The sequence below is a fragment of the Phasianus colchicus genome, chromosome Z (assembly GCF_987193195.1).
Source record: "Phasianus colchicus chromosome Z, bPhaCol1.hap1.1, whole genome shotgun sequence".
NCBI classification, from domain to species: domain Eukaryota; kingdom Metazoa; phylum Chordata; class Aves; order Galliformes; family Phasianidae; genus Phasianus; species Phasianus colchicus.
In genome coordinates, this window is record NC_143476.1 from 11,718,442 (window position 1) to 11,736,860 (window position 18,419).

The following is an 18,419-nucleotide window of genomic DNA, read 5'->3' on the forward strand; positions in this document are numbered from 1 at the left end:
CTCAGTCAGAGCTCCAGCGCTCCAATGAAGGGACGCAGCACGCACTGCTCCTCCCCTCATTCTAGCCCTTATGACATCACTGAGGGCCACCAGGCTGCTCCACCACGACGCACAGGGTGGGGAGGCAAGACCAGGCACAAGGGCAGAAGATTCCAACAGCCCAGCCCAACGTTCTGGAATCAGGGGCTGCTTGGAATTCTACCCCAGCCAAATCCTGGAGAAGCTGGCACGGGGTCGTCATGACCAAAGCGCAGGACCTGGCGCTTGCTCTTGTTGAGCCTCGCACAACTGGCCTCAGTGCATCCCTCTGGAGGGCCTTCCTGCCCTCAGCCAGATGGACGCTTCCTCCCAGCAGCGTACCTTGCAGTGCTGGGCCCATGTCAAATCCACACTAGAGTGGGTTTTGTTACATTCAAGGGCATGTTGCAGCACCCATCTATTTCACCTGGAAGGAAATAAAGAGGAGATGGGAGAAACACAGAACTACTGCCAGACTGCTTTATCACTTTCTTACACCAACTTCCCTTGCCTCATCCCCTACCCCAACTCCTGGATGATGCCCACGGGCTGATAGTTGGATCTCAAGTCCATAGGACTCCTTTCACAGGGCTCCATCAAAAAGGCTGTCACACTTGTTCCGTACACTCACACTGACCCAGCAGTGGTATCACAGTCACTTAACACACACACAACAACCAAACCCCGAGCATGCACATCCCTTCCTGCGTGACTGCAGCCCACAGCTCCCCTTCACACCTCCGTGGATCTCTGGTGTTTTACACTGATGCAGCCTTGCTGCAGCTCCGTGGCTGTCACACAAGGCCTGCAGGACCTCTTTCTCTGCAAACCCCGTCTGCAGGCATTGGTTCACGAGGTTCACCTCCTGCCCTCCTGAGCAAAAACAAGCACTAAGAACAAGAGCAAAGCGCACTGCACTCGACCTGGCTGGATCCCCAACCCTCAGTCCTGTCAGACGGACCCTGGTGTGGAGACTCATCCCCAAAGCCTGGCTGGACATCAGCACAGGCATCCTTCTTCAAACGCCCCATCCAAGCAGCAAGGGATCAAAGCGTTGGCACAGCTGAAACAGAAATGCTGTGTGAGTTTCCTGTTAGCACTGAGCAGGAACAAATCTACCGCTGAGCAGCAGGATGTGAGACAAGCAGCAGAAGACACCCAACCTGCAGAACCAGCTCGTCTGGGGTCGGTCCAGATGTTTGTCTGCTCCCTTCCCTGGCCCAGGCCAAGCTTGTGAGCTGCTCCTCCTTGGTGCAGGGGGAAATGGTGCAGATGCCATGTGGTGGCTATGCACAGCATGCCTTGCACTTGCTTTTCCTCTCTCCATCTGCCATTAGCAAACAGCATCTCCAGCCTCCAGAGATCACTGAGTCCAACCCCTGCACAACAGTGAAAAAAAAGATATGATAAGGGGTACTTAAAGCACAGCATCTGTAATCAGATCAGACTCCTGCACTGTGAAGACTTCCATGAGTATTCCAGCAGAGTGCATCACTTAGTCTCTCTTTAGCCTTGTGTTCATGGTTTTCCTGTAAGAGCTTGTCTAAACACTGCCCATAATCGTGGTTATGCTAGAAGCATTTGGATTTATTGATCCTCAGTGTGATTTCAATAACAAATGCAGATGTTTTTTTGTTAGGGACAGCTTTCAATTTCTCAACTGAAATTTCAATATTGCATTAGGTGTTGACAACCACGGGGCTGCAGTACAGAGAATTACAGGGAGATTAATTTCTCCATCTCCATGCTCCTAGACATTTATGATTACAGTGATGTAGTTATATACAAAGTTGCAAGATACCAAAGCTAGAATAACCTCTTGGTGCAGCAGGATGTCTGGAGCCCAAGTGCAGAGTCTCAGTGTTGCAAAGCCTTGAAGAGGTGCACCGTATGTGCTGGGGCTGATGACACAGACACTGGAGCAAGGCCAGTGTGATGTTAGAAACTTGACCAGCAGCTGATCTGTTGTCAGCCATTTCTGGACACAAACGGGATCTGGTCGACTTAGGACATGACCTTTGGGCTGGAGAGCAACTCCCCGAGGAATCACACAGCCACTACAGACCGTTTGCAAGAACCCCTTACCAAAACAGCTCATCTGCAATCAGTTTTTAATCTGTGCAGCAGTGATTGGAACAGGCGCACGCTCTCTGGAATTGCAGGAATGTTCACAAGTGGAATGTACATCACCTGTGTGCTCCAGCTCTTCTGTGTGCATGCTAGGAGCAGTGATCCCCCTGCACCCAGGGCTGCAATAAAGTCATGCTGGGTTTCTAACCTGCCAACCAGCAGCCCAGGCTGCCCAGAGCCACATCCAGCCTGGCCTTGGATGCCTGCAGGGATGGGGCATCCACAGCCTCCCTGGGCAACCTGTTCCAGTGCCTCACCACCCTCTGGCTGAAAAACTTCCTCCTCACATCCAACCTCAACCTCAACACCCCCCGTCTCAGTTTAAAGCCATTCCCCACGTGTCCCATCACTGTCCACCCTCCAAAACAAAACACCTCGGCTGTTCAACACTGAAAGAGCAAAATAACCCACAGCTCTTACTTCCACTGTATGCATTTAATTCCAAACTTAAGGTCACAGGTTAATTACTCATGTGATCCTTCCTGACAGAAGAACTACTTGTAGTGATGTGTAGGAGTAAGGAACAGTTTGAAAAGGTCATGGACATATCAGAACTTGCAGCATTTATCTTAATAGATGCCTACATTGCACAGCATTTTGTAAAACACACGTTACAAGTACTGTGCATTGGATTACACTATATCAAACTCTAAGTAACAATACAGGTTGCTTTTAAATCTACACTTACTTGTTTTCTTCTAACTCCTTGATAAAATTCCTTACTACCTTAGTTTTACAGCCAAAGCAGTGTTTGAGCTGGTAATGTACTCTTGAACAGCACTGCTGCCTTCAGCATTTGTATGTTTAGATATGAAAAGAGAACTTGGTCATTATTTCATGATGAGAGAATCTTATATGACAAAACAGAATTACAAAAATCTGACAATACTGTAAAATGCCAGTGTTAGAATGTGGCTCTGATTTTTTTTTTTTCTTTTTTTTCTTCTTTTTTCTTTTTTTTTTTCTTTTTTTTTCTCTATTATTTTCTTTTTTTTCTTTCTTTCTTTTTTTTTTTTTAAATGGTGAGTGTACCATTAATTCAAGACAAGAATTTTGTTTGTAAGTCGATCTCTATAACTGTTCTTGGCATCATTCTGGAGGATGAACTAGATACATGGAATTTGGCACTGGCTCCCCAGGGCAGTGGTTTGGCACTGAGCTGACAAAGGCCAAAGAGCATTTGCACAATGCTCTCAGACACAGGGCTTGACCCATAGGAGGTCCAGTGTGGAACCAGGAGGTGGAATACATGATCCTCGAGGTCCCTTCCAAGTAAAGATATTCCATGATCCTCCAATACTGTTATTCCCAAGTCCTGTACGCAGTGCTCAGGTGCTTAACTGAAAGGTTCCATGAAACAGTGAGGTATCTATGTCCCTTTACCACCCAGTTATTCAATTTGCCACGTGGATCTTTTATCCAGTCACATTAAAAAACCCCTCAAAGTATTTCCTTCAGTCTTCCATTCTGATAGAGCTTTCTGGAGCAAATAAGGAGTTGCAACTCAGAATGTCCACACCTCCCTTCCTGCACCCTGCATACTTTTTTCATTGTACTGTGATTACGTACCATTCTATTGTCACACTCATTCTGTCATTATCTAGGCAGTTTACTGCCATTAAATTTTCCAGCAACAGATGCCCACAAGTACAGCCAGCCTGGAAATATTTTGATTACTTATCTTGGTCCTGATGTCCTTCTACAAGCTGGAACATTTCTCCATCTCAGCAGCAGAAGGCAGGAGGGGTCCAAGTAGCAGGCACACTCTACTCTTTTTCTGGCACACAAAGAGAAGATGAAAACCAGATGTGTTTCCCTGCCCATGGCAAACACCAGCCTTTACATCCTTACAGTCCTTCCTGACATCAGCACTAATTGAAACAACATCCCACTCACCTTTGCCATGTCTGGCAGAGGTTGCAGCTCTTTCTATTGCATCCCTCTACCTTTCAAGTCAAGAGCTCCTGTGTCACACAAGGAAAAGCAATCTTTTACCTGCTGTGCCATGCTCATGGCAGCAGCAATGCAGATGCCAGCAGCTGATGCCCACAAGGACAGCCAGCCTGGACTTATTTTCATTACATATCTTTGTACTGATGTCCTTCTGGAAGCTGGAACATTTCTCCATCTCAGCAGAAGAGGGCAGGAGTGGTCCAAGGTGAGGGCACACTCTCCCCTGTTTATCAGGCACTCAAAGATAAAGAGAAAATGAAAACCAGATGTGTTTCCCTGCCCAGGGCAAACCCCAGCCTTTCCATTCTTACAGTCCTCCTGACATCAGCAGCAACTGAAACAACATCCCACTCACCTTTGCCATGTCTGGCAGAGGTTGCAGCTGTTTTTATTACATCCCTCTAGCTGTCAAGTCAAGAGCTCCTGTGTCACACAAGGAAAAGCAATCTTTTACCTGCTTTCCATGCTCATGGCAGCAGCAATGCAGATGCCAGCAGCTGATGCCCAAAAGGACAGCCAGCCTGGACTTATTTTCATTACATATATTTATCGTGATGTCCTTCTATAAGCTGGAACATTTCTCCATCTCAGCAGAAGAGGGCAGGAGGGGTCCAAGGTGAGGGCACACTCTCCTCTTTTTCTGGCACACAAAGAGAAAGAGAAAATGAAAACAAGATGTGTTTCCCAGCCCATGGCAAACTCCAGCCTTTCCATCCTTACAGTCCTTCCTGCAATCATCAGCAACTGAAACAACATCCCACTCACCTTTGCCATGTCTGGCACAGCTTGCAGCTCTTTCTATTGCATCCCTCTTGCTTTCAAGTCAACAGAACCTGTGTCAAACAAGGAAAAGCAATCATTTACCTGCTTTGCCTTGCTCATGGCAGCAGCAATGCAGCTGCCAGCAGCTGATGCCCACAAGGACAGCCAGCCTGGACTTCCTTTGATTCCTTCCCTTTGGATCAGCGTCCTTCAGGAAGGCGGAACATCTCTCCAGCTGAGCAGCAGAGGACAGCAGGGCTTCGTTGTCTGGGCATGTTCTCTTCTGGCCCTCTGGCCCTCACAGACACAGGAGGAGGACACAGAGGCTGCTGTAACACAGCCAGCCCTGCCTCTCAGGTCAGCTCTCAGGCCATCCTCTCTCCCCTCAGCAGCAGCTCACTGTTCTGCACTCCTCTGGCCTGGGCTGGCAGAGGTGTGCAGCAGTTCTGCTGATCTCCCAGTGCTGGCCATGTCTGCAGTGCCTGTGTGAAAGACACAGGAAGCTGCCAGCATTGCACTGCTCTGCTGTGCCCCTGCCATCACCGAGTTTGCTGTCAGCAGCTGCTGCTACACGTCCATTCAGGCACAGGCCTTTCCTTCCTGGCCCTCTTTCCCCCCCTCTCTCCTCTGCTCTCTCTCGTGCTCCCCTTTGGCCTGGGCTGGCTGAGCAGTGCAGGCCTTGTTGTTGCTCCCTGGGCCAACTACGTCACGGTTCCCCGTGACTCTGCCAGCTGCTCTGACACAGCGACTGCGTCCTCAGTGTGGATTCCAGAATGCGACAGACGTCCAGAGAAGACTTCCAGGGCTGATTGGAACATGCTGCCATCAAGAACTGCCATGGCTCAGGCCCCCTGGGAATCTGCTCACAGCGAAAGCTGCTGTCACTCTGTGTGGGCACAGCCTTGTCTGTGTAGGCCTGCTCACACTGCAGCCCCTGTCTGCACCAGAACCGTGCCGATCCACCTTCTCTTGGCCTCCTTGCCTGCATGGAAAAGGGCAGCTTGGGCTGAAGTCCCTCAACTTGCAGATGGCCGAGTGAAGTCTCTGAGCCCTGGTGACCCACTCAGCTCTTCAGCCTGCTGACCTGCTCTGCTGGGGCTGTCTTAACAGGCAGAGGGCACGTTATCCTAATGTCCCCACATCCATCCCTCTTAGCATACTGTAGGCCAGTTCCTAAAAGGACACCTGCACAATCTCTCTGAATGTTAATCAACACGTAGTTGGTCTGTGCACTGCAGAAATTGCACCTAGGTTTTCAGTGGTGATTAGCTATGTGTTTAGTCAGAGGTGCAATGGTTCTAATGGTGAGAGAAAGACATTCCCAGTTGTCACCAGGTGGAACACACTTCAGACTGGAATCCTCAAGCAGACTGCAGTCAAGCTTTCTTAATTATTCGTTGTTCTTATCAATTCAGACGCATCTCTTAATTCCTGCTTGAATGAACATTCTGTAATAATCTGCTGAGACATTGCAAGGCTTGACAATGAGACTATAGTTTATGAAAGCAGCACTTTTTACTTCCTTTACAAGTTCTTATCTGAATGCTAAATCAATTCAATTCTCACTGGGTTGAATGTTTTAAATATTTGGTAAACATAATGGTTCTAATTCTGACATTTAATATGAAAATATTAAAACTCCTTGTAAGTACTTTTTTGTTAGAATGCCAGATGCTAAAGGGATGAAGTGGCACAAGAAAGCAAAATATCTCTGCTGATGGCAGGAAGGACTGTAAGGATGGAAAGGCCGGTGTTTGCCATGGGCAGGGAAACACATCTGGTTTTCATTTTCTCTTTCTCTTTGAGTGCCAGATAAACATGGGATAGTTGGCCCTCACCTTGGAGCTCTCCTCCCCTGTGCTGCTGAGAGGGAGAAATGTCCAAGCTTGTAGAAGGACATCAGGACAAAGATATGTAATGAAAAAAAGTCCAGGCTGGCTGTCCTTGTGGGCATCAGCTGCTGGCATCTGCATGTCTGCTGCCATGAGCATGGCACAGCAGGTAAAAGATTGCTTTTCCTTGTGTGACACAGGAGCTCTTGACTTGAAAGCTAGAGGGATGCAATAGAAAGAGCTGCAACCTCTGCCAGACATGGCAAGGGTGAGTGGGATGTTGTTTCAGTTAGTGCTGATGGCAGGAAGGACTGTAAGGATGGAAAGGCTGGTGTTTGCCATGGGCAGGGAAACACATCTGGTTTTCTTGTTCCCTTTGTCTTTGAGTGCCAGAAAAATAGAGGAGAGCGTGCCCTCACCTTGGACCCCTCCTGCCCTCTGCTGCTGAGATGGAGAAATGTCCCAGCTCCTACAAGGACATCAGGACAAAGATAAGTATTGGAAATAAGTCCAGGCTGGCTGTACTTGTGGGCATCTGTTGCTGGAAAATTTAATGGCAGTAAACTGCCTAGATAATGACAGAATGAGGGTGACAATAGAATGGTACGTAATCACAGTACAATGAAAAAAGTATGCAGGGTGCAGGAAGGGAGGTGTGGACATTCTGAGTTGCAACTCTTTATTTGCTCCAGAAAGCTCTATCAGAATGGAAGACTGAAGGAAATACTTTGAGGGGTTTTTTAATGTGACTGGATAAAAGATCCACGTGGCAAATTGAATAACTGGGTGGTAAAGGGACATAGATACCTCACTGTTTCATGGAACCTTTCAATTAAGCACCTGAGCACTGTGTACAGGACTTGGGAATATAAGTATTAGAGGATCATGGAATATCTTTATTTGGAAGGGACCTCGAGGATCATGTATTCCACCTCCTGGTTCCACACCGGACCTCCTATGGGTCAAGCCCTGTGTCTGAGAGCATTGTGCAAATGCTCTTTGGCCTTTGTCAGCTCAGTGCCAAACCACTGCCCTGGGGAGCCAGTGCCAAATTCCATGTATCTAGTTCATCCTACAGAATGATGCCAAGAACAGTTATAGAGATCGACTTACAAACAAAATTCTTGTCTTGAATTAATGGTACACTCACCATTTAAAAAAAAAAAAGAAAAAAAAAATCAAAGCCACATTCTTACGCTGGCATTTTACAGTATTGTCAGATTTTTGTAATTCTGTTTTGTCATATAAGATTCTCTCATCGTGAAATAATGACCAAGTTCTCTTTTCAGATCTAAACATACAAATGCTGAAGGCAGCAGTGCTGTTCAAGAGTACATTACCAGCTCAAACACTGCTTTGGCTATAAAACTGAAGGTAGTAAGGAATGTTATCAAGGAGTTAGAAGAAAACAAGTAAGTGTAGATTTAAAAGCAACCTGTATTGTTACATAGAGTTTGTTATAGTGTTATCCAATGCACAGTACTTGTAACGTGTGTTTTACAAAATGCTGTGCAATGTAGGCATCTATTAAGATAAATGATGCAAGTTCTAATATGTCCATGACCTTTTCAAGCTGTTCCTTACTCCTACACATCACTACGAGTAGTTCTTCTGTCAGGAAGGATCACATGAGTAATTAACCTGTGACCTTAAGTTTGGAATTAAATGCATACAGTGGAAGTAAGAGCTGTGGGTTATTTTGCTCTTTCAGTGTTGAACAGCCGAGGTGTTTTGTTTTGGAGGGTGGACAGTGATGGGACAAGTGGGGAGTGGCTTTAAACTGAGACGGGGGGTGTTGAGGTTGAGGTTGGATGTGAGGAGGAAGTTTTTCAGCCAGAGGGTGGTGAGGCACTGGAACAGGTTGCCCAGGGAGGCTGTGGATGCCCCATCCCTGCAGGCATCCACGGCCAGGCTGGATGTGGCTCTGGGCAGCCTGGGCTGCTGGTGGGCAGGTTAGAAAGCCCACAGGACTTTATTGCAGCCCTGGGTGCAGGGGGATCACTGCTCCTAGCATGCACACAGAAGAGCTGGAGCACACAGGTGATGTACATTCCACTTGTGAACATTCCTGCAATTCCAGAGAGCATGCGCCTGTTCCAATCACTGCTGCACAGATTAAAAACTGATTGCAGATGAGCTGTTTTGGTATGGGGTTCTTGCCAACGGTCTGCAGTGGCTGTGTGATTCCTCGGGGAGTTGCTCTCCAGCCCAAAGGTCATGTCCTAAGTCGACCAGATCCCGTTTGTGTCCAGAAATGGCTGACAACAGATCAGCTGCTGGTCAAGTTTCTAACAGCACACTGGCCTTGCTCCAGTGTCTGTGTCATCAGCCCCAGCCCATCGGTGCACATCTTCAAGGCTTTGGAACACTGAGACTCTGCACTTGGGCTCCAGACATCCTGCTGCACCAAGAGGTTATTCTAGCTTTGGTATCTTGCAACTTTGTATATAACTACATCACTGTACAAATGTCTAGGAGCATGGAGATGGAGAAATTAATCTTCCTGTAATTCTCTGTACTGCAGCCCCGTGGTTGTCAACACCTAATGCAATATTGAAATTTCAGTTGAGAAATTGAAAGCTGTCCCTAACAAAAAACATCTGCATTTGTTATTGAAATCACACTGAGGATCAATAAATCCAAATGCTTCTAGCATAACCACGATTACAGGCAGTGTTTAGACAAGCTCTTACAGGAAAACCATGAACACAAGGCTAAAGAGAGACTAAGTGATGCACTCTGCAGGAATACTCATGGAAGTCTTCACAGTGCAGGAGTCTGATCTGATTACAGATGCTGTGCTTTAAGTACCCCTTATCATATCTTTTTTTTTCACTGTTGTGCAGGGGTTGGACTCAGTGATCTCTGCAGGCTGGAGATGCTGTTTGCTAATGGCAGATGGAGAGAGGAAAAGCAAGTGCAAGGCATGCTGTGCATAGCCACCACATGGCATCTGCACCATTTCCCCCTGCACAAAGGAGGAGCAGCTCACAAGCTTGGCCTGGGCCAGGGAAGGGAGCAGACAAACATCTGGACCGACCCCAAACGAGCTGGTTCTGCAGGTTGGGTGTCTTCTGCTGCTTGTCTCACATCCTGCTGCTCAGCGGTAGATTTGTTCCTGCTCAGTGCTAACAGGAAACTCACACAGCATTTCTGTTTCAGCTGTGCCAACGCTTTGATCCCTTGCTGCTTGGATGGGGCGTTTGAAGAATGATGCCTGTGCTGATGTCCAGCCAGGTCGAGTCCAGTGTGCTTTGCTCTTGTTCTTAGTGCTTGTTTTTGCTCAGGAGGGCAGGAGGTGAACCTCGTGAACCAATGCCTGCAGACGGGGTTTGCAGAGAAAGAGGTCCTGCAGGCCTTGTGTGACAGCCACGGAGCTGCAGCGAGGCTGCATCAGTGTAAAACACCAGAGATCCACGGAGGTGTGAAGGGGAGCTGTGGGCTGCAGTCACGCAGGAAGGGATGTGCATGCTCGGGGTTTGGTTGTTGTGTGTGTGTTAAGTGACTGTGATACCACTGCTGGGTCAGTGTGAGTGTACGGAACAAGTGTGACAGCCTTTTTGATGGAGCCCTGTGAAAGGAGTCCTATGGACTTGAGATCCAACTATCAGCCCGTGGGCATCATCCAGGAGTTGGGGTAGGGGATGAGGCAAGGGAAGTTGGTGTAAGAAAGTGATAAAGCAGTCTGGCAGTAGTTCTGTGTTTCTCCCATCTCCTCTTTATTTCCTTCCAGGTGAAATAGATGGGTGCTGCAACATGCCCTTGAATGTAACAAAACCCACTCTAGTGTGGATTTGACATGGGCCCAGCACTGCAAGGTACGCTGCTGGGAGGAAGCGTCCATCTGGCTGAGGGCAGGAAGGCCCTCCAGAGGGATGCACTGAGGCCAGTTGTGCGAGGCTCAACAAGAGCAAGCGCCAGGTCCTGCGCTTTGGTCATGACGACCCCGTGCCAGCTTCTCCAGGATTTGGCTGGGGTAGAATTCCAAGCAGCCCCTGATTCCAGAACGTTGGGCTGGGCTGTTGGAATCTTCTGCCCTTGTGCCTGGTCTTGCCTCCCCACCCTGTGCGTCGTGGTGGAGCAGCCTGGTGGCCCTCAGTGATGTCATAAGGGCTAGAATGAGGGGAGGAGCAGTGCGTGCTGCGTCCCTTCATTGGAGCGCTGGAGCTCTGACTGAGCAGCTCGCTTGTTGCACTTGTGCACCGACTGCGTCCCTTTGTCTTCACACCGTCCTGTGCAGCACCTTGTAGGTAAGCTGAGACAGTGTGGGAGAGACGGGGGGACAGTGAGTGCTGAGAACTGCTGGCTGGCGGAGCTCATAGGATCACATTATCTCCATCAGCAGAGGGGTGGCCATGAGGGACAGGGAGGTGATCGTCCCCCCCTGCTCTGCTCTTGTGAGGCCCCAGCTGCAGTACAGTGTCCAGAAAGACAGGGAGCTGTTGGAGAGGGTCCAGAGGCGAGCCACAGAGATGATCAGGGGACTGGAGCACCTCCCCTGCAAAGACAGGCTGAGGGAGCTGGGCTTGTTCAGCCTGGAGAAATGAAGGCTGTGGGGTGACCTCATGGCAGCCTTCAGTACCTAAAGGGAGCCTAAAAAGAGGAGGGGAATCAACTCTTTGAAAGGGTAGATATCAGCAGGACAAGGGAAATGGTTTTAAGTTGAAAACTTGAGTTTTTAAGTTGAGGGAGGGCAGATTTTGGTTTTTCCCTCGTAGTCTTTGCTAAACCGTGGAAGCAAACTGACCTGCTCTTTCTCTCTCCTCTCTCCACCCTCTGCCTGCTTCCCTGCTGCAGCTTTTGCTTGTGGAAGATCAGAGCAAAGTGACAAGGAACGGCTGCGGATTCGAGAGATTTCTCTCCCTCGTTCTGATCTCTTGCCAGGTACCTGCCATGGTTTGTCCCCCCACATGCTTTAGCAGCCCGTGACGCCCCGTGTTTAGTAACACAGCCTCATCCAGCTTTGATGAGACACTGGTCACGTGTGGGTTTTCTCCACGTGCTCTGCAGCTCAGCCCTCAGAAGGATGCTGTCTGTGGTGCTGTGACCAGCTGGTCTACAGGAAACCAGTCCCTTAGGCAAAGAGTCCCAGCCCCAGCTTGTGCAGAGCTGCACAGCATCACCAGGGACACCAGCAGGCGTGCTTGGGCTGTGTGAGTGTGCCCGACAGCTGTAGGGAGCACAGCAGAGATGTGAACAGAGAAAATAAAAGTGTGTTTCTTTTCAGTTCCAGCTTGTCACACCTACGCTGATGGCTGTGGCGTGCAGCGAGATCAGCTGTGGGCCTGACCTGGCATGGACAGAGGTAGAGTATGAAGCTCTGATTGGTCTTTGTTCCCTGACTGCAGCCAGCAGAGTGAGCCGCAGATGTGCTCTCCTGCTTTCCAAGAGAGCTCCTCTGTGGCAAGACAGTAGTGCAAGCGTGGCAAGTTTATAAAAGTACCAGAGCCATCTCGGCTGTTGTGTTTGTCCTCTACTGACTTTTCCCTTGAAATGGCTGCAGAATCAACAATCATTCTCTGCTCTGTTTGGCCTCGCTGTTGGTTGGACTGCTCAAGAGAGCTGCTTGGTGCTTGCAGTGGCACTGTTTGCACCTTGTAACTGCAGCCGTAGCTTTGGTTTCCCTCTTCACGGTCTCCTAGCATCTTAAACAGTCAGCCTTCCTGCACAAAGAGCGCAGGAAAGGAGGGGGCAAAATACACAAGGCCACCTGTCTGCGTCAGTGCCATTGCTGATTAGTCTGGATGGGGAGAGATGCATCTTTGCTGGCGTGTGCCTGCTGCACACCAGGGAGAGAAACAGCCGTTATTAGACTTGCAGTTCCTTCTGAAGTGCCCATGATAAGGACCGAGTGCATTTCCTGCAGCTTTCTCTGCAGATGTGCTCCTCACCTTGAAATCCTCCTTGTTGGTTCCCAGCTCCTCACCGTGGCCTGTGCTCTCTGTTTCAGGCTGAGAACAAGGGGAAGCCCCTGCTGGACCATGAGGTGGCACCTGTGAATGTTCCAGCTATTGCTGCTGCCCATGCTATTAAGAGATACGTTGCCCAGGCAGCGGATGAACTCTCCATTGAGGTAAGCAGTTCAAGGCGTTCCTTGTTGCTCAATTTTACAATGGCAAATGTCTTCAGAGCTGCACTGGTGCAAGTGCTTTAATGCTCGGCGATGTTTGGCAGTGCAGAAGAATGCAGACATTTGAGCTGTGCTTTCCTCCCAGCCGTGCTGAAGCTGGGATTGACGTTGCAATCTCTTGCAGGTGGGAGACATCGTGTGTGTCATCGACATGCCACCAAAGGAGCTGACCCCCTGGTGGAGAGGCAAGCTCGGCTTCCAGGTAGGCACAAGCTTCAGACTGGAGAGTGCAACTGCAGTAAAGGCAGGAATCTTAGCTTAGAGCTGCTCTGCATGCACAGGATGCCTAATGGACGTAAACAGTTTCCCTGTGTCGGTGTCAGGGGACCTTGCCGTTGGCTGCAAATGTTGAAAAATTATTACCTTTATGCTTTGAACTATGGCCATTTTCTGCTGGATAGTCTTATGGAACGTCAGGCAAGCACGTTCCGAGGGAAATGTTATGTGGCTTTTGGTTTAACAGTTCAGACCTGAGAAGTGCTGCATGCAATAGTTGGCTTCTCTTCTTGTTACAGGTTGGATTTTTCCCAGGGGAGTGTGTGGAACTGATTAATAAGAACATTCCTGAGGCACTCATCAACTCAGTGCCAAAGCCAGGTAGGGATGTTACATTTGATGGTGTGGGGAAGCAAAATGAAGTCTTTTTTGGGGTGCGTTCCATGTTTAGTACCTCCTTTATCCATCCCACATTGTCCTCTGGGTTGATGATTCTTCATGCACACCATGGGGCAGAGATTTGGCCCAATCCTCCTGTGTTTATGATTGGACTTGGCAAAACTATAGAATCTTCATAGAATGGCTTGGGATGGTAGGGCCCTTAAGGATCCTCAAGCTTCCACTTCCTTGCATCAGGCTGTGCTGCCAGCCCCCACATTTAATGTCAGATTAGTCCAGGCTGCCCAGGGCCCCATCCAACCTGGCCTTGGGCTCCTCCAGAGATGGGGAAAATCCCTTTTTGTATGTACTGTTTGGTAATGTTCTTCCCGTTCTGACGTGCTCTGTAGAATGTGCTGTGCTCGGCCTCGTCCAACGGAGCCAGACCTGAAATGACCTGGTTTCTTCCTTTTGTTGTGCAGTGCCCAAGAAACGCAGCAAGATCCTCACCTTCCTTCGTTCCTTGGTGAAGGCCCGCCCAAAGAAACCGACCGAGCGGGAGGTGGAGAAGGAAAGGGTGTTTGGCGGTGACCTGGGAGAGCATCTTCTCCACTCCGGTCGTGATGGTAAGGAGCTGCCCATTCCTGAGATCTTCCTCTGCTGGGCATCTAAAGAAGATGAAAGGGAGCTCATATCTAGCAGGGGGCAGGCTGATAGCCGTGGAGACACGTGTAATGGGAGTTGATGGCTGAAGGATAAAGTGAGGCGGATGCTCCTAAGAGACAAGCACATCTGTATTTGCTTCAGCCAAGCCTGGCTGGGCTTAGTGGATGGGATGTGAAGCACAGCCTGCAGCACGATTGAATCAGGAGCTCCACTGACGACTGGCACGTGTTCTTCAGTCCCCCAGGTCCTCCAGAGCTGCGCTGAGTTCATTGAGCAGCACGGCGTGGTGCAGGGGATATACCGCCTGTCCGGCGTCGCGTCCAACATCCAGAGACTGCGGTAAGAGTGCTGCGACTGACACAGCCTGAGTGCATCTGGTGTGGCTTTGGGCTTGCCTTCCTCTCGCTCAACCGGGTTTGCGTCCCTCTCTCCAGGCAGGAATTTGAGTCGGAGCAGATTCCTGAGCTCACCGTCCGCGACATTCACAGCGTGAGCTCCCTCTGCAAGATGTACTTCAGGGAGCTCCCGAACCCTCTGCTCACCCACCAGCTGTACGGCAAGTTCTCGGTAAGCACAAGGCCACGTCTTTCATTTCCCTCTTCCTGGGCCTCTTGGCAGATGGCTGCAGCAGTGCCCCAGCTCGGAGGCCCTTTTGCTGTCAGCCCCACGAGGTTTACTCGCAGTGGTGTACTAGCCTGATTGGTGTCTCGCTCCCTTTCTGCACTACTCCAGGATGCTGTTGGTGCCGCTACAGAGGAGGAGCGGCTGCTCAGAATGCAGGACGTCATCCAGCAGCTGCCCGCTCCTCACTACAGGTCAGTGCTGCCCTCAGCCTGCTGAGCTCAGCCCTGCTGCATTGCAGAGGGCAACGATGCGGTTCCAGCCTTTGTCTTTCTGAATTGCAGCACGGCATGCTCGTTGGTGCTGAACGTTTGCCTCTCTTGTTTTCCAGGACACTGGAGTTCCTGATGAGACACTTGGCGTGTCTGGCTGGGAGCTCCACCACCACAAACATGCATGCCAAGAACCTAGCCATTGTGTGGGCTCCAAACCTCTTAAGGTAAACTTCTGCTTCTGTTTCAACACAACGCTTACATCTGTTCTCCAGTAAAAAAAAAAAAACAGTCCTCCCTTTTTCTCCATCAAATGTGCTCTTCTCCTGTAAAATCTGTGGCTGACAGAAGAGCAGGAGCCTGGGCTGTTCTCCATCCCCACGGGCACAATGTCTAGGTGACAATTTCTGCAGTCTTGTTGAGATGGGACTGACGTGTCCTTGATCATCCAGGGGAATTTCTGCAGTGCCATCACTGATTGCCCACTGCGGAAGTCTCCAGAGCCTCAGCTGACAGCTTTTGGCTGCAACAATTCAGACTCGGGGAAACGGTCTTGGAGAAATGACTTCTAAAATCTGCCTTTTCTACAGATCACAGCAGAACGAGTCTGCCTGCGCCAGCGGAAGAGCTGCCTGCATGGAGCTGCAGACACAGTCAGATGTGGTGGAATTCATCATCAACCACACAGACGTCCTCTTCTGCTCCAAATCCAGAGCAGACATCGCAGATGCAGCAGGTGAGTGTCTTCCTCCATTAGCTTTATCTTGACCTGACACCTTGATCAAATGCAGGCCTTCTCCGGGACCTTTGAGATACTCTTTTACCATCAAGGGGACAGCAGACCTCTGGGCTTCCATTAGGGTATGGCATTCTGTTCCTGGATGCTGAGAATGTCCAAGCCCAAACTTCACAAGGAGGAAACCATCATTATTATGGTTTGCATGCAGGAAAAGCTTGATGCAAGTGTGGCAGTGAAGCTTTCTCAGTTCCCTGCCCCCATTTCCTTGGGTTTTTCCTTGCCTATTATGATACAGTAAGCTGCTCTTAATGATGACCGTGTCCTTTGCCATAAACAGACCTCTGCCCACATGGTTATTTTGGGCTCCTCTTCTTCCAGTGGCTGGGATAAGCAAGCCTGAGAAAAATACAGCACCTCCCCCAGAACTGTGGTGGCTGTGCTGCTGCTTTCTGATCCTCGCTCTTACCTGTGGTTTTCCCTGACAGGGCACAATTCTCTCCCAGGGCCCAAGTCTGTGGGGGTCTCTTCTGCTGCCACAAAGCTGCTCAGCCTGGAGGAGGCACAGGCACAGAGGCGAGGCCACCGCAGCTCTCCCCCTGTGACAGAGGGCAGCCACGACATTGAAGTGGAAGAAAGCCCTGCAGCTGGGCAGGGCAAATTCCACACAGTCATCGACTTTCCATCTGAAAGGTAAAGAGGACTTTCTTTTCCAGCACCTAGCATCATTGTTTGGGTGGGTTTTTGTGTTTTTCTTTCCATGATTTCTAGTGCCAAAGCTTGCTGAAACTAAGTTATGCTACTGGTGGGGTTTTCCAGATGTCAGGGCCACGTGCCTGAAACCAATTGCAGTTCTCCTCTAAGCAGAGCAGTTGGTCAGACTTGCTGGCACTAGAAATTAAACATGGCAGTGAGATGAGGCCGATGAGGTGCTAATGTAAGAGTCAGAGATGCTTCTGAACTTCCTTTATGGCTGCACGGTTCCTCAGAAAGCAGTTACGCCTGACAGCTCCATCAAAGCCATCCCTCAGATGTTGTGCTGTACAGCTGTGGAGCCTTTGCTCACATGCTCTGCATCTTGCTTGACAGAGTTGAGGAGAATTCAGCCAGCAAGACTTCAGGGCTGAGCTGTAGAAGGGAACCATCCTCAACTGTTGGAAACAGAGCGAGTTTCTAAGTTGTGTTTCTGCAGAAACCAGGCAGTGCTAGGAACAAGCAACTGCTGCCAAGAGCTCAGTGCTCCTCTTCCCTCACCCTGCACCACGCACGACTCACAGCATTGGCTGTTTTCTCTCTCCAGGCAAAATCCACCCAGCAAAACTGAGGAATCACCAGCTAGCAGTTGGTGTTGCTGCTTCAGGCTCAGAAAGCCATCCTCTGGGAGCAAACGCCAACTGCAGCGCAATGCCAGGCAGCCCTCAGAAACAGCAGTGGTAGTCCTGGCAGGTAAGGGTGCAAATGCAGCTTCCAAATCCCTGCTTTTCAGGAACATAGAATTCAAGCTTGCTCTGCACTTGTATCTCCTTCTGGCATCCCAGCCCCTGCCTAGCATCTTCAGTTCACTCCTGATCAAGAACCACTGTCGTAATTCAGCTTGTGAAAGTTTGACACTAACCCCTGTGTATCCTTTCTAGGTGAATCGAGCCCTTGCCAACCCATAAGATCCAGGGCAAGTAGCAACAATGCTCTATGTGCTTCGATCAGTGGAGAGCTCTTAGGAAGCACAAATTGCTGCAGTTCCAACAGCAGCCTTCAATCTAACAACATTAATGGAGAGAAGGAGCTCATCGAAGTTCATGCTCTCATTACACCTGGTTCTGCTGAAGTTGGTGACCTGAGCCTCCCAGACACCACAGTCACCAGCCTGGATTGTAACCAGGAGTCTCTGCAGTGCAGCCCATCCCAAGAGCAGTGTGAGTGCCCCGACAGCAGCACCTCCATGCAGGAGCAGGTCAGCGTCAGTGCGGAGGAGCAGAGCCTCTTGCAGGGGGACTTTCAATCAGGCCTCCAGTCCCAGGCACCGGACAGCAGCACTGAGAGCTCTGAGCCACTCTCTCCACGACAAGACAGGATGAGTCCCTAAGTCATCATGGACCTCTCACACCCTCCTGTCCTTTATATAATAATAAAAGCACACTCGTGCTCAACCAACGCCTTGACTGCCTCCAGAGTCTTCATTCACACGGACTGGGATGAATGCAGCACACAGCAAGGCACCCCAGCTTGCAATGCTGTGGCTGTGGGGTGCGTGCAGCACAGCTCCGGGTTTGTTCCTGTTTTGTCTGGCTTTGGGATGTCTGCAGGGGGAGCTCTGCTACCATTTGGCATGGTAGCAAATAATCTCTCACATCCTGGATGCTGCTCATGATACTCCCAAGCTTCCTGGCTGTGGCTTTGTGATGCTTTTCAGGGCTTTCTGATGCATTTTGATGCCTTGGATGTTGCTTAACACCTCCCTCCTCGCATCATGTCCTTTCCTGGCTCCCAGCTACGAGCTGGTCATGCAGATCATCTCCAGACCTGTCATCAGCACACTGCGGCAGGAGAAGCTCCCCCTGGCCAACGTCAGGCAGTACTGCTTGGTCTGCAGCTCAGTGGCCATTTCCCCTTTAGGCGGCTCCTGCAGAAGAATCAAGCAGCAGAACCTTTTGCTCACCCTGCAGCACACAAATGCTACGAAAGCAGAAACAACCTGGGAATCTCTGGGTCTGCAAGACTTCACAGACACTCACCGACTGTGTCTGATGGTTCCCTCCCATCCTTGA

At 49.9% G+C, this 18,419-nt stretch overlaps 1 protein-coding gene across 1 annotated transcript; it reads left to right on the forward strand.

The window, feature by feature from the left end:
• Window positions 1-13,620: 13,620 nt before the first annotated feature.
• LOC149912522 (rho GTPase-activating protein 33-like) lies at window positions 13,621-16,749 on the forward strand. The gene is made up of 4 exons (XM_090131830.1): window positions 13,621-13,633; window positions 14,322-14,424; window positions 14,520-14,652; window positions 16,744-16,749. The coding sequence occupies exons 1-4, from the start codon at window positions 13,621-13,623 to the stop codon at window positions 16,747-16,749; spliced, it is 255 nt and encodes an 84-aa protein (XP_089987956.1).
• The last annotated feature ends 1,670 nt before the right edge of the window (window positions 16,750-18,419 follow it).

What these genes read in the sequence shown, in the direction of transcription:
- LOC149912522 (XM_090131830.1), top strand. An exon ending in TCCAACATCCAGAGACTGCG is followed by an intron (nt 14,425 to 14,519) that starts GTAAGAGTGCTG and finishes CCCTCTCTCCAG; the next exon opens with GCAGGAATTTGAGTCGGAGC.